This window comes from Oryzias latipes, chromosome 23 (genome assembly GCF_002234675.1).
Source record: "Oryzias latipes chromosome 23, ASM223467v1".
Classification (NCBI taxonomy): Eukaryota; Metazoa; Chordata; class Actinopteri; order Beloniformes; family Adrianichthyidae; genus Oryzias; species Oryzias latipes.
In genome coordinates this window covers 431899-459449 of record NC_019881.2, presented here as the reverse complement: position 1 = coordinate 459449, position 27551 = coordinate 431899, and the positions used below count along the sequence as shown (strand labels likewise).

Below are 27551 nucleotides of genomic sequence, written 5' to 3'. Positions count from 1 at the left end.
ATTCTTGATTGCTCTTTTAGCGTAAGGATCTGAAACCTCATTTCAACATCTTTTGATAATCATTTTGTTTTGCATGTTTTTTTTTAAACCATATTCTTTTAATAATCTGTTTTAAACCTGGTGAAGTTCTTATTACGTGATGGTGTGAACATTAGTGGGTCATCCATGTTTTCTTCTCTGATAAGCAGAGGAGCTTTTCTCACTTTATGTTGCATAATTGTCAAAGTTGATTTAGCCTCCTCGATAAAAGTTTCAAAACCTCATTTCATATGACTTTCACTGAAACGTCCTCATCCTAGAAGAGTGAAAGTCGTCCTAGATGTGTTTTCTAATTAGCATTTTTTCAGACACTGCTGGTTCAAATGAGTGGTGGTTTTTAACTCCAACTGTTACGTCTCGGTGACCTGGTGACCTTTCTAGGGTTTTCCGGCACAAATGTTCAGTTTCTGCTCTGACTTTGTAGGACTTCCTGGGCCAGGCTTACTGCACCCTCGGAGAGATAGTGGGGTCATTGGGCAGCCGCTTGGAAAAACCTCTTGGGTAAGTGAGTGCAGCTGTTCCAGCTGTTCTAATGCTTGTTATTTTCTGTTCTTACCCATGAGAGCACTAAAGAATCAAGAACCATTTTAGATCCATCTGCTGAATATTTGACAGAAATATGTGTTTGTGTGTCTCTGCTTCACATATTTTTCACTATGTAGATGTAAACACAGAGGTGTCATTGAGATGTTAAAGCCAAGCTGGACATGTAGAGCATGCAGACGCCTCTGTTCAAATTCAGTGTCTGTGATTTCCCCGTCAGAGGAAGAGCTCATGTCTGTCGCCAACATTCAGACCTGTGTCGTCTGTCCTGTTATGAGGGACCCCTGTGTTGACAGAGGGTGGTCTTCATACATGTCATACTGGCTGAAAGCAAAGACGCTCTGGAGGGCTCATGAAGGAAACACTTTCAAGTGGATTACTCACATTCTGTGCTGATGGGAGACGCTCAGAGATGCAGCTCATGTTAAAACAGAGAAAAACAAAAACAGACTTCTGCTTTTTCAGTAGGTTTGTGCTCATTATAGAAGCAGCTTTGTGCTAAATCAGCTTCATTGTAAGTTTGTTCATAAAGCTAGAAATCCAACGAACAAACCAAAACGCCTGCAAAATAAACTGCATCCACTGTTGCCTGGTATAATTACAGGAAAGCTCCACCGCCCTCCACTGCCAAAAACAACATCTGAAATAGGTCAAATGCAGTCTAGAAAGGCTGTTGTCCCCACAGACACACTTAGGAATGTCACCGTTACCTGCTGGATGTGTCTTTTCTCCAGTTCTACTGCTGCAGGATTCAGAAAGTTTCCTAAAATAATCGGAAGAATTTGAAACAAGATATTTTCTCAGCCAAGAAAAACTGATGAACAGTTTCTCAGAAAGGGATAAACTATAATTTGACGTTAACATTTTGTTATAAATATCAAACATTAAGACGTGCTATCTAACAAAAATCATGACAATTTAAATAAAAATGTCTAATAAATCCTTAAAGAAAAGTCTGTAGAGGCTGTAAAGCAGCATTCCCCGTGTCCCAAAATCTGCCACTGACCCTAATGGAAACACACGCCGTGAGAAAAAAGCCGTTTTCAGCATTTCTCCAGACTGCAGCTGTTGTCATCGGTTGTGTGTTTGTGTGTGTTTGTGTGTGAACGTCACACACCTGCATTCAGAGTCAACAGGAGAGCTCTTTAAGGAAATGAAGGAGCTCTAATTACAGTCATTATCCGTTCAGTCAGACCCTGTGGGCGTCTGGAGAGTGTTTGTGTGGGAGAAACCAACTGCTCCGGGGGGGGCAGCGGCTGACCTGCAGCTGTGGGGCAGCGGCTGACCTGCAGCTGTGGAGCAGCGGCTGACCTGCAGCTGTGGTGCAGCGGCTGACCTGCAGCTGTGGTGCAGCGGCTGACCTGCAGCTGTGGGGCAGCGGCTGACCTGCAGCTGTGGGGCAGCGGCTGACCTGCAGCTGTGGGGCAGCGGCTGACCTGCAGCTGTGGGGCAGCGGCTGACCTGCAGCTGTGGGGCAGCGGCTGACCTGCAGCTGTGGGGCAGCGGCTGACCTGCAGCTGTGGGGCAGCGGCTGACCTGCAGCTGTGGGGCAGCGGCTGACCTGCAGCTGTGGTGCAGCGGCTGACCTGCAGCTGTGGGGCAGCGGCTGACCTGCAGCTGTGGGGCAGACGCAGACCTGCAGCTGTGGGGCAGCGGCTGACCTGCAGCTGTGGGGCAGCGACTGACCTGCAGCTGTGGAGCAGCGGCTGACCTGCAGCTGTGGGGCAGACGCAGACCTGCAGCTGTGGGGCAGCGACTGACCTGCAGCTGTGGGGCAGCGACTGAACTGCAGCTGTGGAGCAGCGACTGACCTGCAGCTGTGGGGCAGCGGCTGACCTGCAGCTGTGGGGCAGCGGCTGACCTGCAGCTGTGGGGCAGCGGCTGACCTGCAGCTGTGGGGCAGCGGCTGACCTGCAGCTGTGGGGCAGCGGCTGACCTGCAGCTGTGGGGCAGACGCAGACCTGCAGCTGTGGGGCAGCGGCTGACCTGCAGCTGTGGGGCAGCGACTGACCTGCAGCTGTGGAGCAGCGGCTGACCTGCAGCTGTGGGGCAGACCCAGACCTGCAGCTGTGGGGCAGCGACTGACCTGCAGCTGTGGGGCAGCGACTGAACTGCAGCTGTGGAGCAGCGTCCAAACGGGAATGTCAAAATTACAGAGGGGAATGACTCCATTTCTGCTAAATTAATGATTTCTTATTGAAAAGTTACTCTTTAAGACTTTTTACTGGTTTATTTTAAGAAAAGTAAAAACAAAAATACACATCAGTGTTGTTATGAGATTAAGTTTTTTATAGGTTTTTAATGTATTTTTAATTGAACCTATGATGCGGTGAAACGCCTCATTTACAGGTAATTCATCTTCATTTGTGACATTGTGGTGCAGTAAAAGATCAAAATTCAATAAAACCTACAATTCCTAAATTCAGTGGCTTAGAAATTTCCCAGAAGTCTCTGCAAAAGACCAGTGTGCATCGATGCTCACAATGCAGTGCGTCGAAACAATTTTTGCCCCAAAAATGTATTGAAATGTATTTTTTCAATAAAATCTTCATGAACTCAGTGGATTCATGTACATTCATAAATGTACACGGTACTATGAAAACTGATCAAGTTTTCCTAGTTTAAGTCCAAATGTAAATCTCCAGCACAGACTGAGTTCCACCGGTTACTTAGCATTAAAAGCAAGGAAATGAGCTCCAACATGAATATTTCAGAGAAAGTGAAGCAATGAAGTGAAATCTCTGCAAAGTAGAGAGCAGAGTTCACCAAATGGTAAAGATGGAACTAAATAATTCATATTCACATCTGAACCAAAGAGTCCAACAAGAGTTTCCTCAAAACACACTCAACTCAGAATTAGTTTACTTAAATAATGAAAAAGTTTTGTGGCTTTTTGGGAACATGAACTTGACAATAACAAATGCAAAATTACTTTCTTGTAAATTTGCTGAAATCAATAATACTCATATCTGTGGTTTATAGGGCTGCTGGAAACCTTTTTGGTTGCAGACCAAAGTCTTTTCCTGTTTTTTACAAGCTGCACTAAAGAGTATTGTTCCTACTAGAAGCCCCTCAAAAGGCATTTAATGATCATGATGTTCTGCAGGCAGGCAAAATCATAAAACAAGTCAACAATAAACCAAAAAACAGACTGTTTTAGAGGATTATTTTAGTTTATTTTCAATTGTCAAACATTTGGCAGCACTTTTAAGGCAAGGCAAGTCTATTTGTGTAGCACAATTCCTACACAAAACAGGAAAATGCATTACAATCACAAAACATAACAGAGATTCAAAACATACATAATCATTATAAAACTGACTTTAAAAGACAGTACAGAGAAAAGAACATGAACAGAGGTGAGGATGAGGACCCTTCAGGGATACAGACGGCTAATCAGGAAGGTTCTGAGTCTGGATTTGAACCTTAACACAGTAGAGGTCTGTCGCACAGCCTCAGAGAGACTGTTCCAGCTTTTAGCTGCATAAGACTGAAACGCTGTTTAGTCCTGACTCTGGGCCCCCGCAGGAGGCCGGTCCCTGAGGTCCTCAGAGTCCCAGATGGTTCATGTGACGCTAACATGTCAGAGATGTACTTTAAGGCCATGGAGAGACTTGGAAACAAGCAGAGCTGCTTTTAGAGCCCCATTCGTTCATTAAACAGCCAGACAGGTTGATTTTACAACAAGTTTAATCAGGTGTGTGAATCGCCAGCAAAGTAGCGTTACTTACTAGAATATAGTAGCATGGCTGTAAACAGGTCTGATACATAGACGTACGTCAGCTACAGTAGCTTTGTAAAAGTAATTATTCTCCTTTCTGCACTACAACCCTAACATGTCTTGAAAACAGCAAATTTTGAGGTTATTAACATTAAATGAAAACGATAAAACATCAAACATTAATAAAAACATACACCAATGAGCCAAACTTTGTAAGATTTCTCAGAAAAGATCAAAAATCTGATTTACAATGTTGTGGTCTTCCAAGTGCGCACACATCTTTAAAAATAAAAAACACACAAAGATGGATGTAGACAATGACCCAGATATAAATGTCTGTAATTTTGTGAAGAACCACTGTAGTCTTTTTTTTTTAACTTGTCCTGTCCAACAGCTGGGCAGACAGATGAGAGCTGAGGGCCTCTTGTGTTGGACATATTTTACTTTAACAAGAGGGGTTATTAATCTTCAGACAAACCAGAGGTATGACTGAATAAACCCCTTTTGGAATTGAGGCCAAACTTTATTAATTTCAACCATGTTTGAAAATCTTTGGTGTTGGACCGGACGGAAAAGGAAAGAGGGGAAGAAGAGAGAGGGACGTTAGAGAGAGGGGGGGTGGGTAGGGGTGATAATAGGAGGGGGGATAAGACCATGAAGCAGCATATAGCAGACAGGTTTACTGGTTGTTAATCATTATGGTAAGGTTCAAATGTAGTTCAAAAAGAGCGGAGCCTGTCCACACACACACTCAAATGTCATCAACACACCTGCTAGCTGCAAAAATGTCCACATGTCAAACTTGTACACAAAACCGATAGTGTTCACAAACGCACACTTATGCCTTAAAACCAACTAGTGTGAAATATTTCAGTCATTCAGTCATGCAAACTGTTAGTGCAAAGGTGAGCTAACACCTGTGCTCAGGTGAGTCTTTATGTTCTTCTAAAATGGATGGTGGAATGTAAAAAGAAGGAGGAGGAGCGCCCAGCCATCCCCACACCAAGACCCCCGCCGCATCAGCAGCGGCAGCCGGAACCCCCCAACGCCACACGGGAACCGGCAGGGAACAACCGCCACCCAGGCCAGGGCCAGCAGGGCGACCACGGGGCCCCCGGAGCCAGAGAGCAGTGCGGCGTCTTTCCCCCGGCATGGGGGAAAAGGGAGCGCCGCCCCAGCCCAACCAGGAGAGCAGCACCCCGCCGCGCCAGAAGGGCCCAACGCAGGGCCCCACCTGAGAAGGGTGGCCACAGCCCCAGACGAGCACCCCATCACCACCCAGGAGTTCTGGGCATCCCCCAACCCCAGGTACGAGCCAGGACCCCCAAGGGACTCACTCGCACTCCAGGCAGCCACCCACCCGGCCCACGGTTGGTTCAGAAAGGAGCAAGGCAGGGGCCAGCCGTCCCCACCCAGGAGGGGGGCACCCCGGGGAAAAGGGGGGCTCACCAGGGGTGTTGTAAACATGGCCCGACCAAGCTCGGCCACAATTGGAAATTTGGCGAGGCACAGCACTCAGGGGCAAGGACCAGAACCCACCCCCCAGGGACACGGACACCCCCCGGCTCAGGTGTGATGTGATCCCCGGCTTCTGGCCTTGCCAGAAAGCTCAGGGATCAGAACCACTGTAGTTATTATACAGAGGAAGAATACGTCACAAATACAGATCTAATCATGAACTGTCAATCATACATATTAACAGCAGAAGCTTCTATTGAATCACCAAACTAGTGAGGAACACCTGCACCAATTCAACACAGCTGTCAGAATAAATGCAATCTCACAGATCTGACTAACGGCAGGAAAGGCCTTCCAGCTGCAGAGCTCTGACTTTTAATAAATAAAGGATGCTTCAAACTGTGGGGCACGCCTCCCTGGGAGGGGGAGGAGCATTACAGCCATCATACATGTGTGGAACCTTTCCTGCTTTGTTCTCTTGTGGTGGGAAGACACAGAGATCTTCTCCAGGGCTGAAGGCTGATCTTCCTTCAGGGTTCACTTCCCCGTTCCATCCCTCAGAGCCTCCAGAGTGGCTTAGAAATTTCTTCAGTACTTTTTTTTCTTACCTCAAAAACAGCGGCTCAATGCTCATGTATGTGCTCCACACACAACACAAACACACAAAATATGCATTTCTCCATTCTTCAAACAATCTGATCACAGTTGCAGAGAAAAGGCAGGTGTAGGTATCCACTCCGTACCGGTCGCGTGTGCATAGGGCGTCAGCGTCCGGGCGGCTTTACCGTTGTTTTAAGACATTAAAACCGGCGTTAATGACAATTACGTCTTCAAATGTCACGGTTAGGATTAGGTTCATGTAAGTGATGTAAGACCCATGGATATGTGGTCCCACAGCGCCGTTTGTTTATGTTCTGCAACGAAAAAAACTATTTTCCCTCCTCCTCCCCTCCCAGGCTTCCCGCACCAGGTGACTCGCCCCCCCACCCCTGAGACCCCTCCACGCCCCCCCCCCCCCCAGTTTGAGAACCACTGCACTAAATGAACATCTGGAGCATTGGGTTTCAGTGTTGAGTGGAGTGAACGTACCGTCACAGAGAGAGGTCACATGTTCACATTCTCTAGCAGAAGCTCATTGGTGCTGTTGATGCTCATCCCAAACCTTATGATGTTTCATGTTTTTATTTTGTATTTTTAAGAAGAAAACGATCCCCTACTTGTATTTTGTAGCATTTTCTTCATGGACTAATGCAGGACAGCAAGTCACAAGACTAGCTCACAGAGAGAAGGAAGTAAGGCAGACGCAGACGCAGACGCAGCTGCAGTAAAAGCTTCCTGTAATGGGAGAATCTCTGACACTGTGGCCTTTGCAGAGCTCTTCAAAATAAATAAACTCCAGCTAGTCTCTTAGCATCTTTCATGTCCTCCATAATGTAGCAATGTAGCAATAAACAAAGGTTAGTAGAAGCCCCGCCCACACGCTAATCTGCACCAGGGGCATCAGGTTTATGAACACAAACGTTGAGAGGAGAATTTGAACAGTTTGGTATGAACAGAGTATAAGACTATTTACACTGATTTCCTAAGTATTCTTTATTGTTCATCAATTATTAAATATATGAAATATTATTTACATTTTATGAACTTTAATTCAGACATTCATATCAGATGACAGAACGGCCATGACAGTTTTATGGACTGTCAATCCAAAGAGCTCTAATATTAAGGGTCTTAATATTCTGAAAGAGTATTACGCTGTCATAGAAACGGTATTACCGCTAAATGTAAAATGTGTGATACTTACCATGGATATTTTTGCATATTTGAGACCATGATGCACAAAAAGACTATTTATCGTGATTATTTGATTATTATAAAATGTAATATTTCAGGATTAGGATTGAAAACCAATGCATCAGTGCTGAGGAAGAAGCATTGCACACAAGACGGCTCAATTTTAGAGTTTCCCTTTAATGCAACTTTAAAAGCTTTCAAGTATTTCCTCTTTCTTTACTAATAACCTCGATGCTACATAGAACTATTATGTGAATGTAGAACTCTATGCTTTACCTGAAAACTTTCATCTTTATTCATCTTTTGCTCACTTCAGTTCAAAGTTTTGTGGCGTATGTGTCTGCAAAGATGCTGACTTGAGTCATTATTGTTCTACATGCGCAACCTTTTTGACGTTCAGTTTCAATCTTTTTTTTCTACTGTCCCTGAGATCATGACTTTTTCTCCTTTCTGTCTATAGTCTGAATATTTGCCTTTTACTCTAAATATAATGCGTGTGAGATGTGTGACCCCAACTTTCCATGGAATCTGTAATTAATGGAAAATGTGGGAGAAAAAAAGGATTCTTGCCTCCAAGTGTTCCAATTCTCCTTTTTCACCCCAGTCTTTGGATTTTTTCCAGAAACGTATTCATTTTGCATTTTCACACATAAAAAAGAAATAAAGAAAAGCTTTCAGCTCACTGGCTCCAATATCCATTTCTTTTTGATAAATGTGCCATTTCCTAAGCATGTTCATCTCAGATGCTTGTGCTGTGGTAAAAGGAGACTTTGAATTACAGTGACGTGGAGGTCCTCGACCCCAATCTGGGCTGGCTAAATGACTGCCTGAGTCGACTTTTGCCAGATGGGGCTCTTGTGATGGAGCTTGTGAAAGTCAAATTCCTGGAACCATCAGGAGTTAAGACAAACGATATCCTCCTGTTCCGGCTCCTCCTCATCTGTAACCTCTTTAGCTACCAATATTTTAATGAGAGTTGACACATCAGTGCAGTAATCGCCTTTTCTAGGCCTGCTGTACTTTCCTCATGGTAGTAGCTTGGACCAATCCTCTCTGTGCTTGAAGGACAAACATACAAACACAGATTGCTCAGCCTGTCATGCTCCAGCCATGTCACCACTCTTACCTTTATTCCTTCAACTCTCCCATGTGATCCTTGGAAAACTCTAACTCATCACCTATGTCCATTTCTCTCTGAACACATAGATTTCTCACACATCCTTCTCTACCATGTCGTAGTGGTGTTTGTCATGCTACGTTTACACCAGGCACGTGACGTGCGTTTAGCCTATAGTGTTCAAACTGGACTGTCACTACCCCATACGAGTCCATGTCCCCCCCTACAGTTGAAAGAGGCTTAGTGTGAAATGTGGAAGCGGTGCAAATCTCACACATCTTGATCCTGGCTTTTCCTTTCACGGCTGTATTCTAACATACGAAAGACTTAATGTCAGCTAATTCTGGCACAAACTGCAAATATTAAATTCTCTTCCATGATCAACTTAAAACTGGCTGACACTCCCGTAAATTAAAGAAGATGTCATTCTTGCATTATTACCAAAGCCAAGTCTGATTGGTCAAAGTTCCACCTGGTTTATCTTTTAAGGCGCGTTCAGACCAGGTAGCCCAAAACGTGCATATCCACGCGTTAATAAAGACATTTTATTGTGGTTGCTTGAATGTGCGTTCCTGAGGGTGGTGTAAACGTAGCTTTACACGCTCTAGAGCGTCCACCAAGCCGTGTCAGTCCAGGCTCTGCTGCTGACCTCAGCTTTCCTCTTGTGTTTTTCCCCATCATCCTGTCCCTTCCCCTTTCCTTAACAAGCTGTCTCTCTGTCTAGTGAAATCTCAACTTTCTGTGTTTATGTCAAATTTGGAACTTCGCCTGTCTCCAACTTGAATATTCTGCCTCCGGTCGAGGCCCGGGTTACCAATGACTGCCATCTGTGCTGTTGAGTCTGAAGATGGAAATAGATGATGTGATGGTTAATGTTGTTAGTGGGTTTGCCCCACAGGAAGGATGTCAGCTGGAGGAGTAGGACAAATTCTGATAGGACCTTGATGAAATGATGATGAGTATCTCTAGAACTGAGAGGGATGTCATTGGCGCAGATTTCAATATACATGTTGGTGCAGGAAACAGAGGTGATGAGGAGGTTACTGTCAGAAGTCAGAGCTCTGACTCCCCCTCTGGTCACCGATGTGAACCGTCTCCAGAGTTCTGATCACTACATCTCCCAGCAACCCCAGCGCACACTTCCTGGATGCCGCACACCTGACTCCCACTCACTCAACCACATCCTACTTTGCTCAGTGCAAGGTATTGTTTGTGCCGCTCAATCTCCAGATCGCTAACAAGGATTTTGCAGGTTATTTCAGTTACTTCAAGTCAAGCGTGACTGAAATTGTCTCTCAAAGTTCACCTCCATACAAGCGTGTTCCATAAAATAGTATGTTTGCATAAATTATCAGCAAAGATGAACGTTTTTTATGTGTTTATTATAGTTCTAATCACTATGCAGAACTTATAAAAATAAAAAGTACCGTGGTCATCGTCACACCCCTATTTGCACATAACACAGTCTCACGGCTGCAACAACACTTAGTTGCATTCTCCTTCTGAAAATTTTCCATGTCTTTCATATCCATAACCTCCCTTAACAGCCCTTTTTATCTAAAGAATTCCAGTGAAAATGCTTAGAGGTCACCAGAAGTCGTCAAGCAGTGGAGTATTAAAACGTAACGGATACTCGGGAGTGGTCATGGATGATGAAGGTGCTCCAGTTCTTTCCTTTTACTTTAAAAACTACATTCTTCCTAAGAAGCTTTAAAGTTTTTACAAAAGCTGTTCTGCGATTGTTCATCTGAATTCACAATTCACCTACCCCGGGGGGGGGGGGGGGGGGGTAGGTTGTCGTGATTTATCTTTACTGCTAGGCAGCAGTAATACCATCCATGTATGTGTTTCGTTAGCTCACACATGGCTTTAGTCTGGTAGACATCTTGAAAGGTTCCAAAGCTTAATGACATTATCTCAACTAAGTCAATCAGTGCTGTGAGATTCTATAAGTGATGATTGTTTTTGTGATGTCATGACATTAAATATGTCCTTAAAGGCTTACATCCTATCAAGGGGAAACACTTCAAATTATGCAATTAGCTTTACAGTAGTGAGATGACAGTTGAATGAATGAACAAATGGCTTCATTTCATTTGATTTATGCTCATCCATAAATATATATAATAACAATTTCATTACAAACCTGTGAGTAACCTGAAGGGGCCAATCCTGAGCCAGCAATATACACAAAAAAAGAACAAGTTAGAAATATTTTACAATTCATGCAAAGTCAACAGTGCTTAACTGTATAATCCTGCACAGTGGTGTAGTGGTTTGCACTCTCACCTAACAGTAAGAAACCTGTAGTTCAAATTCCGGCTAGGTTCTCTCTGTTCGGGGTTTCCATGAACTCCCGGTCCATGCATGGGTTTTCTCCAGGATCTCCGGTTTCTTCCAAGTTTCCAACCTTGCTTTATAGTTTGATTGCAGACTCTAAACTGCCCCTAAGTGTGAGTGAGTGAGTGATAGTGTGGCCCTTACACAGACGGGTGACCGGTTTAGGGTGTAGCTTGCTTTCACCCAACAGTCGCTGGGTTTGCTTCGGCAACCTTGTGACTCAGACAGGGATTCAGCAGGTTTAGAAGATGGTTGGATGGATGAAATAACTGAATTATTGAAGGTCATTATCTGAATCATGCCATAATCTGCACACATGCATGACATTTGTCCTCAATTTATTGTTGAACAGGGATATTGAGACCAGTGGAGCTCAAAAGGAGGTACTGGTCCGGTCGGGGGGGTGACGAGTCCGATGTTGAGCACAAAGGAAAAGAGATGAGGGTCCGGACGCACCCGTCTGGTGACATCAGGGAGCAGGGTCCGGACGCACCCGTCTGGTGACATCAGGGAGCATAGAGACAGCGGGGGTCAAAGCCGGGGAGGCGGTCAGCGAGGCGGAGGGAACAGAAAAGGGCGAGAAGAAATCCAATGAGCTGAGGAGGCAGGTGAGGTCAAAGCCAGATGAGGCGAGTAGACGAGGAGCCAGACAGGACTGAGACCGTAGAACTGAGGACGTGAACCAGTCTAGAACCAGAACCAGACAAACCCTGAACAGAGAGCCAAGCAAGACTGTAGCCGAGGTTGGTTACTTGCTAGCAGGGAGAAACTACAGGGGCAGTCCTTAGGGACTCAGGGGAACAGGTGAGGTGATGATGACTTGATCTGCAGGTGGGAGGGGCCACATCGTGACAGTTTTTTGTAACATAAATCTGTCTCTTAGGTCTCAATGTTGATCTCTTTAAAAACAGATTCTCAAAAATGGCGTCAAGTAGAACTAGTTTCAGACGTACACTGATGGAGTCTGTGCCTCCATGTTTCAGGTTTATGGAGCTGGTTGCCTTCAAACTAGACGTCTCCATAGATTGGTACAATGTACACACAAGACAACCAATGTCTAAACAGAAGTACCTGTCAGGATACCTAAGGTGTTTCCAGAGTACGCCTCCCCTGCTCTTCAGTAAGCTAGCAGAGAGGCAGTAGTGTCAGCGAAAGGAAGTAACCAAAGTCAAGGTGCTGCCTTCACTGACCTGTAGCTGTTTTGTTGTTGGTGTCGTCCACAGGGGGATTCCGGGGAAGAAATGTGGGACCATTATTGTGAAAGCTGAGGAGCTGAACAACTGCAGAGTGAGTACCTGCATGTACAAAGTACCGGAACAAGAACTACAATGACAATTCAAGTTGACTGTTAAATGACATATGTGTCGATTTTGTTTTTTTACCTTTGCCCAATGACAAAGAAATGATCTGTCGATAATTTGGATGGTGGGTTTTTTTTAACTGTAAGATACAGTCACATAAAAGCATCATGAGGAATCTGAGAAGAACTCTTAGTCTGAAGGCAGCTGGAACCAGAAAACACTTGGCATAGAAGGACGCTGTAGGAACCTGAAACCCTTCAGCTCCTGCAAAGTTCCTCTGCTCACCAACAGGCCAGCCAATGACCGTAGTGGACAGAAAACAGGGGAAAGATCTAGCTCCTGGACATCAACTCAACTCATTGTGTTTGACCTCCATCTAAAATGGGAGGGCAAAATTGAGGTACATCAAAAGAACAATGGATGGGGCAATACATGTTCAAACTACGGGGCAGAGCCTCTGTTCCTTTAGCCAGTGTTAAAATAGGTCATGGATGTAGAGTCCAGCATGATTCTGAGGGGTTCAGGACAAAGGACATCAGGTTCTGGAATGCCCTATCCTCTTTAATCCCACAGCAGTGTGTTTCAAAGTAAATGATATGTCTCTTGTGCCTATAGACCATGTGACGACTATTGTTTAGCCCATATGATTGTCAAACAAAGATTGTCAAGACTGAGATTGAAAGCGTTTGATCCCACTGATAGCTCTCATAAATATGGAGATTCAAACACCACTGAGAGGACTTCAAACCCAATGACTTCTCTGCCATGCTAGTCTCCACGTTCTAAAACAAGTTTTTATTTGACTTACTGAAGTCCTTTAATGAGACATTCTTAGAAACGTCATCATCGCTGCAGACACAGCGAGCCTTCATAAACTGGAAACAGTTGCATTTGAACCTTAAACCTCCCTACTGTGCTGCAACACTCCTTCATGTTGGGACACTTTTCCCTAATGGGCAAATCCCATCCTGAGATTTTCACAAAACTAGAGGCAAGAACAGAGAACTCAAGTTTGGATGTGTTTTTCAAATACACACAGTATTTGTACTCGGGGAGGGCTCTCTCGAAATAGAGCTTTATTTGATCTCAAGGGCCTTCCTGGTAAATAAAGGTTAAATAGAAATACACTTAAAAAATGTCGTGTTTACTGACCTGGAACCAGCTTTCTTCTGTATTTGTCCAAATGTTTTAGTCCAACTTTGAAAAAGATGTTTGTGTTATGGCGGTTTTGGTCATGTTGGTTAATGTGACACGCCTCTGAAAAGAGTTACAAACCAGCGTTTTCTTGGAGTCAGCATAGAGAGTGTATGGCTCAGAAACAGAGCTGAGTTTAGATCATTGATACCTGGCCTTCATCCTCATCTGTTTCTAGGAATCTGTGATGATGCAGTTCTGTGGGAACAAGCTGGACAAAAAGGACTTCTTCGGCAAGTCCGACCCCTTTCTCATCTTCTACAGAAGCAACGAGGACGGCACGTGAGTTTGGGTTTGATTCTTCATCATATGACTGAGCGGTCGACACCCCGACATGCGTGTCCGTGTGAGGAAGCAGAGATAAGGGTGAAGTTCAGAGCTCCAGGCTGTGTGTTCTCCATCTGGCTGCTCGGCGCTCTTTCATCCTACGGCGTGGTACCAGGAAACCTTTACGCTGTGAGGCTGGAAGAACCTAACATAGCAACACCACAGTCCCAGAGAGTCCTCCTCCTTCCTGTGTAATTGTCTTCATTTTCCCTGAGATAAAGATCTGACGTTTTAGCTATTAAAGCCTTTTGAGCTTTAAAATTAAATCATTTATTATGGTTTTATGGACAAGAAGAAGGAAAAACTTCCTAAAGTTACTGAAAAATAATAAAACTTTACAGGAAAAATAGTGGATTTGTTTTTTACTTAATCATGTTTTAGTATCATTATTCACAAATGTGAGGTAACTCCACCCCCCCTCCAAGCTGAGGGTTGATGTTTAACGAGCGTTCCTATTACATGTGTGTTGTATTTGTGTCTGATTTGTTACTGAATTGATGTTTTTAAGCCTTTAACACTGTGCTTTTATCTCCAGACTTTCTTTTGAGCATAATTAATATCAGCCGTTATGCAACACTTTACGTCATTAAGGGGTCGCATGTCGCTGCAAAGCCAACATGGAAGCCTCTTTTCTCCACATCAGCATCAGCTGGTCAAGGCTTTACAGCACGTCACAGAGCGTGTTATTTAGGCCACCTCTCCATGGTTAAAGGGTCACAAACAATGGCATGCTGGTTACACACTGTGTAAAGGTTCAGGGTTTCGGTCCCAATCAACCTTTTTATGGTGTCTTTTTACATGAATCAATGATTCCTCTCAATTGTTTTTGTTTTTCCTTCCAGATTCACCATCTGCCACAAGACAGAAGTGGTGAAGAACACGCTGAACCCCGTGTGGCAAGCCTTCAAAATCCCCGTGAGAGCTCTCTGTAACGGGGATTACGACAGGCAAGTCAGGCATATGTTCATCTCAAACACGGAACCTGTTGATGACATAAGCAGAACCTGATGGCCTCCTCAGGTTTTAGAATAGAACCACATGTTGGGGTGCCCCCCCTTTCTATTCAAAGTACATGTTTTTATGTTACAGTATATTTTTGAATCAACAAAGCCAGATGTTGGAGGAGGTTCTGGCTTTTTTCAGTGACAACAAATGGCTGCTTTGGTCAGACGTTAACCGTGAAAACCGTCAGTGTCACCACTCCCCGTGATAAACAGATGATGGAAAACCATAGAGGCACAGGCTTCTTTTTCTAAAACTGATAGCATGCTTAATCTGGGTCCCATTTTAAAAAGAAAAAATCTCTAATCATTACAAAATTGTATTTATTTACTATGTATTATTTTTTATATTTCTCTGGACTCTTTTAAATTTTTGAAATGAACATGAGACAAAGCTATGAAACTGCAAATGCTTTATTTAAGACTGCCTTTTTATGTTGACTGAGTGTGAGTGTAAATGAGAAATGTGTGTGATTGTTGTGCTGCTGCCTCTCGGCCAGGACGCTCTAGCAAAAGAGAGTTTTTTATCCTGGTTAAATAAAGGTAAAGGTACGAGTTAAATCAAGAGTTTGAGGCCTTCAGTTTGTTCCTCAGATCATGTCATCCACTGTTTCCTAAACATCAGACTCACCGTCTCTGTTTCCTATTGTGTTCTGCATGAACGCCCAATGAACTGGTCGTCCTCAGAGGCCTAATATGGACAGTCATTAAACTCTGGGATGTGGACAGACGGCAGGAATGTCTCCATCTTTTCATTGTTTTACAATAATCTGCTCAAACAGGTTTGTCTGCATGCTCTGCAGGTCTTTTGAATACCAACCAAGACAGTGGAAGCTTTGTAGTTTTATATGGAGCTGACTCCGCCCTCTCAAACCTCCCCCCATATTCACTTCTGCCGTGTCTAAGACCTCCTTAAATGGGATAAAAGTAGACAATACGTCACATGAAAGTGTGTTCTTCTTATCGTACGTCTTCTTTTTGTATCTCCTATTTGTAAAATGACCCAAGGAAGCTCCAGTTCATCCTGACCACTGTTTGTAATAATGTTGTTAAAGGTACCTTTGTTAGTGTGGTGTTATTTTTTACTAATGCTGCCCTATAACAGAATGTTAAACACAAATCGCACTTTGAACTGAAAATAAGCAGTTTCAAACAAAGCCCCCACTATTCAGACTGAGCTCTGAAGTGTCTTTCTGTCACATTAACAGCAGGATAAGCGATTCCGTACGATTGGCCAAGGCCTAAGTCATGTGTGACGGTAGCCACTCAGAGCCATCGTTGTCTTACGCCCACATATGGCGTTCACACAGGCAGACACCAAACAGGTAGATGAAGCTGCAGAGATGAAGAGTCAGCGGCTTGATAGAAAGTTTACATTTTTATGTAGAGATATAAGAACTAATTCAGATTCATTGAGGTCAAAGTTCAGAACATTTATGTAGCGAGAAGCTTATGTCCAAGAGATTCCAGAAAACAAGTACAGATGTTAACCAGACCAGTTTCTGAGATCTATTTATTCTGAACATTTACATGTTTATTTCTGTTATGAACTAAGCACTTACTATGTAAGAAATACTGCAGCTTAAATATATGTAAATGTCTGTTTTAGTCATTTCTATTGACGTATGAAAACTGATCAGAAAAATCCAACTTTTGACAGACACTTCCTCTTTACACAAAACACAAAATGATGATGAGCTTCATCCAGTGTGGGTCCTAGGGCTAAACATTTCCTCCTACTGCCTAACTATGTAGCCACAGTGGGGCCCCAGTCTGGGTCTCCCTGTGCCGGTCCCCAGATAAAAATACCAGATTGAGTCAGGAAAGACATCCGGGGTAAAAATCTCTGCCAGACCTTCTGTGAGAATCAGTGAAAGCTTTGGCAGCCCTTAAAGGGATATGCTGAAAAGTTAAGCACTACAACAAAATAGTTCCTTTTTCTGGTATCTACCATATCTCTGACATTACAGAGCGCATCACATTATAGGGCAGTGGTCTGTTGTCAAACTTACTGCATGTTATATAACCATAAACACATTAGGCGAGACAAAGGAGTCAGAGAAAAGTCTGACTTTATTGACTACACTTACAGTAATCCTAGAACTTGTTTGCGACTCGTAAAAAAACAAGCTTCACGTTTTCACTGTAGTGAGACTGGGTGGAGTGAAAACGTGCACACGCACCTTGACACCTCCAAATGCAGAAATGTGCCAGGCTCGGGCCACATCCAGCAGGAAGCCTCTGTGCTTTTCTTGCTGCCCAGGCGTGTTTTACAGCAAAGGTGTGACATCATCATCTCATCTCACATAAAGTTGCTTTTATCTTTTAGTTTCCCATTAAACCCCCCCCCGATTATTGTTCCTTTGATTCTCTGGGAGCAAAAGCCTTTCTGGCTGAGGGTAATGAAATAACTGTGCCTCTCTCTTCCCATTGGTCCCATTTCTTTGTTGGGAACAAACAGGCAGAAACAGGTGTGCTGGGGATATTAGCCATGTCTGGATGGATTTCATTTGCTTGGTTTTTCAGTCCACGTGGCCTCTGTTTAACGTTGGTTGTACTTGGAGGCAAAGTTTGATTGGCAGTTTCCATGTTAGCATGACGTTTGAAGTAGGGGTGCAACGAATCACAAAACTCACAGTTCGGATAATTTTTCAGATCTGTAAAAAAGAAAAAACAAGATAAAAGCCTCCAAGAGAAACTGTACAGCATATATTTAATAAAGTACTGTAACATATTTATACACAAATATGTATCACATCAGGACATTTGCTGTTTCAGGCCTATTTATAAAAACTAAACATTAATGACGTCTTTGAACTCAAGATATCCCCATTTAAAGAAACACTCAGGATACCTGTGTAAACACAGTGCATTATGAGACCATGCATCTTAAGAAAACAAGAACAAGAAATTATATTTTAAGATAAGAGAAGCTGAGGATGTCAGAATTTACGACTTCAAATGATTTTCAGAGAAACAAACGGCTCATTATATCTGTCAGGATAACCGTTCTAGCTCTGCTACTTTTTTAGTGTTCACTGTAGTGCTAGTTAATTCAAGTTCTAAACTGACCAATCAGATGCCTCAGGAAAAGTATGCGGGCTCTCCACCAACGTAAGAAATGTTTGACAGATTTGAAATTGCCTGCTCTTTATGAGGCACTGGGGTCAGGGCGGTTTTTGTGAGGCTTTTATTGTGTTGTTTCCTGTTCTCGTGCTGTTTTACCTTTCCGCTGTCTTAACCTTCTCCCATCTTCATAGTTTTCACCTGATGCCACCTGTTGTTAATCCCACCGTCTTGGTATATAGCCAGTGTCTCCCCTGTCTTTGTCACTGGATCCTTCTGAATGCTTTGCTCACGAGTATTACGAGTTCCAGTTCTCCCACCATTAAATCTGTCATTCATCCCACTATAACCTGCTGCTGTCCTGCGTTTGTCATCCTGACACTTTTCAGTGGTAGGGATGTAGACGTCCAACAAGCTCACCCCTGATTGGTGAGAGCAGTTGCCATAGAAACGTTCACTTACACCAATCGGACCAATCAGCTCTTCTTCTAATGGTAGCGTGACACTGAGTCGGTCTGGTTGGTTACCCAGAGACCCTTTCTTCATGATGTCACTTACTACATGACTGATAAAAGAAATACATTCATCTTGGAATACAAACAACAAACCACGGCGTTTTTGCTGTTATTTTTTTACTTTTTCTCCTCTCTCAACAGAACGATCAAGGTTGAAGTGTACGACTGGGACAGAGATGGCAGGTAACTACTAAAATTCTTTAGAATACTGCCTAGAAGGTCATTGAAGTTATTAAAACCAGAGACATGGAAGATGTAGTTTTACAGATCAAAATGATAGAAATGACTAATTCTAGTCCTTGAACCAAGCAGATATGTCTCCTAATTTAGACGACAGAATTCTTCCTGAGACTTAAGAGAACATGCAGCTAAAGCGCCAGAAGCTAGGCTAACAATTGAACATCGTGGTTCCGGAAATTCAAAGTAGTCAGCAATACTTTTCCTGCAGGATAGAAAGTATTTCAGGTCCTAAAACAGCCTTAAGAATCAGAATGAATCCCAAGTAGTCCTTAAGAAAAGCTTTAGTCTGTTTTCCTTTTCTTTGCTTAAGTTTCTTTGGACCCCCCTTTATGCCCCCCCAGTTTGTTAGATTCTCTTTGGGGGAAAAAGTCAGCGATCTGGGTCTTCTCCCTCATTTCAGGGCTCCTGTTCCATCGTCTGCCTTCTGCATGTTGCCTCGTCAATAAATCTTATTTTTCTATTTCTTTCTTGAAGCTCCGCTTTGGTTGTATTTCTAAACCCCCCCCCCCAACCCAAAAGCAAACCTTAGCCCCCTTCACCTACATGCAACAAACTGAAATACAATCTTCCTTCACTAGATAGCAGCTCAGCTTTTGCAGTTTTGATGATTTTTTCTTTACAATTTTGATGCTTCAAACTGTTCTGCGTCCTGATTGGCTGTTGCTGTTGTCAATCAGTCAATCAGTCTCTTCCGTGTCAGAATGCGTTTAGCTTGCTAAACTTAGATAAATCTTTGATCCTGATCAGATCTAAACAAAGCGATGAGTGTGAAACTGTTTGAGTCTGTGTAGTGAGGAGTTTCCAGAATTCTACTTTGAGGTTTTCCTCAAATGCAGTTCATGTTTAGAATGTGAATCCTGTATAAACGAAAGAAATAGAAAATATGAATCCATCCTCATTACCATGATGACATGAGCATGAACATGTGTGATACGTGTGGCGTGTAGAATGTCATTAACAGTCTGTTTCCAGTAGGTAAGAGCGCATGCAGGCCTTTCATAGTTGACTCCAGATTCTGGATTCTGGTCAACCAAAAAGAAAAAGGAGCCTCATTTGTCAGTCTGTGATTAAACAGGGAGTCCCTTTCTGTTCTCTTTATTTACATGGAATCATGTGATCAATCACCACAACAATGTGGCGTCATGCTTTTTCAATTGTGGGCACAGATGCAGCAAATTTCCCCACAGTGTGGATAAACAAACGGAGATTTTCTTTGATTTGATTGGGTGAGAAGAAGGAATCTGTCACTGAGAAACGTGTTCATAAAGACAAAGTGGTAAATGTGAACCCAACTTTTAGTTTTACGTTTGACATGTCTGTTCTGAACACGATTTGTATACATTGAGTCAGGAAATATAGACTGTTCCAACTGCGTGCACAGAGTTTTATTTATTAAACTAAAATAAATGGAACTTTTTAGAATGTTGTTGATCCCATAACGGGGAAACGATCCTATTAGCTGTTAACTCTGTTGGAATGGAATGAAACAGATGAGAATCCAGCGATCTCTGGCTGCATTTAGGCAGCTGATGCAGGAATAAACCGGCCTGGAGCGCGGATCTGCCATAGGTCGGCAGGCAGACGGGAGAGCGGTGGCAGCAGGAAAACGGGAATCCCTCTGCTGCCTCCTCTGGTTTTCCTATTTTGCCTCGTGATTCTCTAATTATCCTCTTTTTTTGACAAACATGGACTTTTACTCCTAAGAAGAGGGATGTCTGCTGCTCTTTCTTTCCCACCACTCCCGGGTCCACCGCATCGTTTCTTCAATCAGCTGTTCTCGCCAGCAACAGACAAATGCGTCAGTTTTCTCTGTTTCTACACAGCTGTGGCAGATCATTTTCCTGCCACAAACACTCTAAAGGTTCAATAGATGAGCCTCAAAGCGCTCAATGCGCACGTCACTCAGTTGGGTCGCTGTTCACCCAGTCACACACACACATGCACACACACACATGCACACACACACATGCACACACACCTTCACCCAGTCACACACACATGCACACACACACATGCACACACACACATGCACACACACACACATGCAAACACACACATGCACACACACACATGCACACACACCTTCACCCAGTCACACACACACATGCACACACACACATGCACACACACACATGCACACACACATGCACACACACACACCTTCACCCAGTCACACACACATGCACACACACACATGCACACACACCTTCACCCAGTCACACACACATGCACACACACACATGCACACACACCTTCACCCAGTCACACACACATGCACACCCCCACATGCACACACACACATGCACACACACCTTCACCCAGTCACACACACATGCACACACCCACATGCACACACCCACATGCACACACACACATGCACACACCCACATGCACACACACCTTCACCCAGTCACACACACATGCACACACACCTTCACACACACACATGCACAAACCCATGCACACACACAGTCACACACACATGCACACACACATGCACACACACATGCACACACACACATGCACACACACACATGCACACACACATGCACATGTGTGACATATTTATGACAGTTTGTAAACCGGGAACTTTCATATTCAAGACAAGCCAGAGTCCTCTTCAGAGCAGACGTGTCAAACATGAAACTAAATGTTGTATTCATATTTTTATTGTGTGCAAGTATTCATTTATGCACAGTGTTGTTTTTATGTGTATGTTTCTGATTGACAGCTATCTTACCCATGGAAAAACTTGGGGATTTCTTTCATAAGAAGACAAAAATAATCAGACACTTTCGGTGAATTTGAATCAGTGAGGGAAGGTGCTACCTCCTGGTGCTTTTGATTTGGGGTTGTCACTTTGTGGCGCTCTTGTGTGTTCGTGTTGTTGTTGACTCCGCCTCCGTCTCTCCCTGCAGTCACGACTTCATTGGGGAGTTCAGCACCAGCTACAGAGAGCTGTCCAGAGGGCAGAGCCAGTTTAACGTCTACGAGGTTTGTGTTCTGCCTTCACGTTGTGTATTTGTGTGTAGCTGAGTCTTCATGCACATCTGTGCACAGCTTAGTGGCTTCATGCAGCTTCTGGTCTGCAAATACTGAAGAGAACTAAATGACAGAGAGCTGCCGGTTGTTTTTTGCTTCCCTTTCATTTGACCCTGAATGTTTTTGGTTCAAACATAAACGGCTGCTGTGCAGTTAGAGCTGCGGTTATGGGATTGGAAAGGTGTCCTGGTGGAGAACCTGAAGGAGAAACCTTTGAATCCCACATTTGTGTGCCGTTTGCTGGAGGCATTTTCTCTGTTTGACCTTGGCACAATTTCATGAAAGCTTACCCTCCATGTTGGATTTAAAGAGCCTTTATCAGCCTCTTCCTGAAGTAAGACGACTCCATGTCTGAGCCACCGTCTTTCTCTCCTTGTGGTTCCGCCCATTTCATGATGTCATCCTAGAGGATGATGTCATCCTTGGAAGCGTGTCTGCGTTTTCGCCTACAAGAAACATTCAGCATTTGAACTTTTGCAAAGATGGATGTGGGCGTGTGTCTTAGCCTGGGGGCGGGGCTGGCAGTGCAGACTTCCTGGATGGGCTGTTCCCCACCATATGACGTCACAATGTGAGAACCCGCTCGTTTTCGTTTTTTGGGAGGGGCTCAGAGCGCCGGATTTTAGATTATTGCTCAGAAATGGATGAATGGATCAAAATATCACTTTGGGTTTGTTTTTGTGAGGAATGAACAACACTTGTATCATGATTCTGTATGATAAAGGCCCCATGAGAGGAGAATCATTGATATTTTATTTTAAAGAATTAGTCATGACAACACGGCAACTTCAATAATTCTAGTTACGTTTTCCTTATAAAGAGACAAAAAGCAAGAAGGAAAGAAAAGGAAAAAAACTGTTGTATGACATTTTCCTCAAAACAAGTATCTGCACTCAAACAAATAACTAAAAATAATAATTACATAAAACAAAACTTAGCAATGAACTTTGCTTCTCTTACCCGTTACCCCGTCTACCCAACTGAATGGGCCCCCCCCCCCCACATTGGGGCTCGTGTTTGATCCTCCATGTCACTCAAATCGAACATTAACTCCGCTGCTGTTCGTGCCTTCACCAAAAATAATTTTACTTTGCTGCTAATTTTCACAGTTAATATAGAGAGTTATAAAAATGTTTGGAAAAATATTAGTAATTAAAAGAAAGGAGAAAGTAAAAGTCACTCAGATGTTTCCATATTGGAATGCCAAATTTACCGTCGTGTTACCTGTTTCTCACATCTGTTGAGAGAATAGTGAGTCAGAACAGAATCTCTGTCACTCAGAGTTCTTCTGGATCTTCTTGAGAAACTCTCCAGCCTCTGTCGCTGTTTTAAAGGCGTGCGTCTTCCCCTCGTAGCTCACCAGTAACTGTGCTGGCTGGATCACTCCGTGCTTTATCACCAGCTGGTGCACTCCTGCAGCGAGGTCCGGGTAGAGGCGGATCCGCTGCTCCTCATAGCGAAGACCCTTCTTGGCCTGCGCCGCAGAGACAACAGCCATCATATCCTTATAGTTGAGGAATCTCATGATGAGAGTGCGAGGTGGAGCGTTGCCGTCTCTCCCCGCCCCGGTTCGGTGAGCTCTTTCTATGGTCAGCGGAGTCTGGAGCTTTTCGGTGCCGAGCGCCTCTGGAAGCCACTTTTCCAAGAACAGGCACGGGTCCTGTCCTTCAGCTCCTTCTGGCAAGTTGACAAGTCTTAAATTGTTCCGCCTTGATTCCAAATCCATGACTTTGTCCTCCAGAGCTTTTCCTTTGGTTTCCAGTGCGCTCACCTTGGCCTACAGACGCTGATGTTGGAAATGCGCACCTCCGTTTGTGTCACTCGTTCAGCGCGATCGTTCAGTTCCCTTCTATGTCTTCCACTGCCGTTAAAAGTTTGTCAGACCTCATGGAGGTTACAACAGACAATATTTGATTATTTTTCAGGTGTTTCTTGTCCAGTTCATCATTCCTTCCTTCCACTTGTAGTTTCATTTTGGACAGCAGCAAATAAAGTTCTCCTTTCAAAGAAGTATAGCACGAGCTGGAGACCCACAAAAAACACCACTTTTCACATAACTGGAAGTCATCATTGACATTTTACTCAACAAACTGATGTGTGCTTCAGAAACAGGTTCACTGTATTTTCAGCACTATGGGATGCAGCGTCAGTGAACGGTCTGTTTTTAAACACATGTAGGCGCAGCACACAAAAAGATGCTTTAAGGACGACAAAAGAGTCACGGATAAGTCCGTCAGTCAGACTTTATGAACCTCGTCACACTAACTAACAAGCAAAATATAAAAGCAATATTGCTGTAACTATGCTAACTCCCAAACATGTTAGTAACTTGTAAAAAAAGAAAAAACCCAGGAAGGTGAATGTGCTGCAGTCAGATCAAAAGAAATCATAGTTGTTATATAACTTATTGAAAAATATAACAGTTATAGTTGAAGTATTGTCTAAAATTTAAAGCTACATGTTAGACACAAACAGGCATTAGGCTGCAAAGAAGTGTATTTTTACAAACAGTGTAGTGAGCAACCTTCTGTCAGAGGTTCAGTGTTGCATCAAACACACTGGATATGCTGGCAGTGCAGTATTTACAATCAATCCAGATCAGACTTTAACATCGTGTCCACACATGGCAAAGAAAGCTCAAAGTCATATTTCCAACTCAATTCTTGATAGAAAATCTGAATTTCAATTATTCTGATCCAGATCTCAGTGCATCAAGAAATAAACTCCAGACTGGCGTCTAAAAAGTTCTTAAAGTTGATAAATATTAAAAGAGCTTTTGAACAATTCTTTGAAACAAACGGATCCAAAGGATTCGGCTCAACGATCCCATCACTATCCAGTACTCCTGTCCAGTTAATGGATAGTTTCTACCTATCTATGGAAGACAAACACCTCTGTTCTTTAGTTACATGCAACACATTCTGCATTTATTTGCTTTGTAGGAGTCAAATCCTGAAAATGTGTTTATCTTTCTTTTTCAGGTGGTAAATCCAAAAAAGAAGGGAAAGAAGAAAAAATACCTCAATTCTGGAACGGTAAGGCTTGAACCCCGTTGGGTTTTTGCAAATATTGAGGAGTATTCCTGCTGAATAACAGATCCGAGGAACTTAATGGAATGAAGTTTCCATGGCTGTGGAGACTCTGGCACTGATCTGCAGTCGTGTCGCTGACAGGTGACGCTGCTGTCGTTCCTGGTGGACATTGAAGTCACCTTCTTGGACTACATCAAGGGGGGGTAGGTGGATGAGCATGTGTTGATGTGTACTATTAATGAGAGCTGGCAGGCTGAGTGTGCTGGTCTCTGCATGACCCCGTTGGGACTGGCTGTTTGCAGAGAGCCACAGATAATGATGCCTCAGTGTGAGGGAAGCCGGCACACCAGCCAGAGGAGACGGATGGGCTGACCTGAAGTCTAGCACACATTCAACTCTGAGGTTTTCCTGTGAATCTGTGGCTGTGGCGCAGGGAGGGCTCAGCCTCCTTCCTCCCCATGCTTGCTGTCCCTAAACATGTGTTTGGCGCACAAGAGCTTTGACAGTTTGCACCGTAGCAGGGCGCACAGACCCCCCCCCCCCCACACACACACACACACACACTCTGCCTTCATTCGTTACAGAGGGCCTAACAAAAGTCTAAAAAACATGTCCTGTACATGTATGTGTCTCTGCTGCTGTCATTGCAAGTAGAGCTTTTAAACACGGAGAAAAAAATGACAAAAATAAACATGGAGTCAGTTTTACCAAAGCTACATGTTTAGAAGAAGTCAGATACTACAGCTGACAGCGGCAGAAACGTTAGGCTTTAAAGGGAAACGATTGGTTTTTGTCTGTTTGTACTGTAAAGCAAAGTTCTGGTTATTTATCCTTCTTTCAGGCAGAACTTTGGGATTAATAAAGCCAAAGTGTTTTTTAGACCAGGAAATCAGAATCAAGTCAGAGTTACTGTGAATTATAAGAATTTAACGCAGGCTATGGAAGCCTGAACCGTCTGATGGTTGCTTCGGCGTAGTGTGTTAATTCTGATCATACAGACTTCAAAGGCCATTAGCCCGCTTATTCCACGGTCACTTATGAAATAAATAAATATTCAATCACGTTTTAGGGCTTTATTCCTGTCATTTTTTCTGTTTAGATTGATTTTTTCACATAAAGGGACCTGGACTGCAGCGGCAAAGGAAAGTAAGTTCTATGCTGATGATCACGATGTGTTAAATAAAGCATCAGTTCAGAGAGAAAGTTCACCTTTAACCCCATGATGAAGATCAAGTTTGTTTGAAAGAAGCCAGCGCAGTGATGGTCAAGTCAACTTTATTTATAAAGCGCTTTTGAAACAGCAGAAGCTGACCAAAGTGCTTAACAACACGGCATAAACACAAAACAACCAACTAAAGCAAACAGCATAAAATTGATAAATTCAATAAAAACATCAACTCACACTGAGTTAAACGGCAGGGAGAAAAAGTGAGTTTTTAACTCGGATTTTAAATCATGCAGTGAACGGGTTAACCTGCCTAACCTGCATAGGGAGTTCATTCCACTAGATGGGGCAGCAGCAGCAAATGCCCCATCCCCTCGGAGTTTCTACCGTGTCCTTCATCCAGGAGCAGCTGGTCAGCTGATCCAAGCGAGCGGGAAGGGGAATGGGTGGGCGGAGCCAGACCACTTAAAGATTTAAAAACAAATACAAGAATTTGAAAACCATCTCTAGAATGGACAGGCAGCCTGATCTGGTGTGATATGTTCTCTCTTCCACGCTCCAGTTACCAAGCCTGCAGCAGCGTTCTGCACCAGCTGGAGAGCAAGGATGAGTGAGAGACACCAAAGCAAAGAGAGATACAGTAATCTAGTAGTAACAGAGGCGTGGATTACTGTCTCAAAGTGCTTCTTGATAAAAACGATTTGACTTTAACCAGCTGCCTTAACTGAAAGAAGCTGGATCTCACCACCGAACTGATCTGCTCGTCCAAATTAAAACCGTCTTCACTCCTAAATTTGTGACAGTAGATTTCAACGATTGAGTGAGAGAGCCCAGAGCTTTAGGGTGTGACTCACTGTTGCCACGGGGAGCAAAGACAACCACCTCTGTCTTTTCCTCATTGAGGTGGAGAAAGTTAAGATCATCCAGGTCTTTTATTCCTCCAAGGACTTAATTAAAGGGCTGATTGAGTGGGCATCCTTCTTTGTTATTGGCACGTATATCTGGGTATCATCCGCATAGCAATGAAAAGCACAGTTATGCTTTCTAAGAATGGAACCCAGGGGGAGGAAGCAAAGGGAGAAAAGCAGAGGCCCAAGGACTGAACCCTGTGGGACCCCATACAGTAGAGGAGCAGAGGAAGACTGAACGTTATTGAGGTTTACACAAAACCTTCTACCTTCTAGATATGACCTGAACCACTGCAGAGCAGTACCACGGATGATACAGAAGATTTAAGCTATGTGACTGGAGCTTCTTTTTAAGTGTGCGGTATCACTTTTTAATGCACACCCAGCAGCCAATCAGAATCGAGTATTCACCCAGACCACGGTCTAAAAATAACATATAAAAACACAAAGATTTAGAAAGAAAGTACTTTTTTTTCAACTTCCTGGTTAACTTCAGCACAAAAATAAGCATAGAAATGGCTGTTTCTGACGATCATTTTATAACAAATCAAAACACTTTTTTCTAATTACGTGAGTCATGTGACCAACAACCGGATGGCGATGAGCTTCTTGGTAGGAACCGTCGACCTTGGTCGCTGCACAGCGGCGCCACCAGAGGTCCCACGGCGTCATGCCGCTCATCCAAAGTTGGGCGTGTCATCTGGAATTCCTGGATCCACAGCTCCTCTGGAAAATCACCAACCATGAT

At 43.7% G+C, this 27551-nt stretch overlaps 1 protein-coding gene across 4 annotated transcripts in view; it reads left to right on the top strand.

The window, feature by feature from the left end:
• cpne8 (copine 8) overlaps positions 1–27551 on the top strand; it is a 126427-nt gene that overhangs the window by 74787 nt on the left and 24089 nt on the right. For 3 of the 4 annotated variants that reach the window (XM_023952456.1, XM_023952458.1, XM_023952459.1), the window contains exons 6-14: positions 464–540; positions 12236–12299; positions 13686–13789; positions 14677–14781; positions 18558–18599; positions 19629–19631; positions 21575–21650; positions 24680–24733; positions 24872–24933. In XM_023952456.1, the coding sequence (XP_023808224.1) occupies positions 464–540; positions 12236–12299; positions 13686–13789; positions 14677–14781; positions 18558–18599; positions 19629–19631; positions 21575–21650; positions 24680–24733; positions 24872–24933 (587 nt within the window). The remainder of the gene's footprint in view (positions 1–463; positions 541–12235; positions 12300–13685; positions 13790–14676; positions 14782–18557; positions 18600–19628; positions 19632–21574; positions 21651–24679; positions 24734–24871; positions 24934–27551) is intronic. The other variant, XM_023952457.1, reaches the window with a different exon arrangement.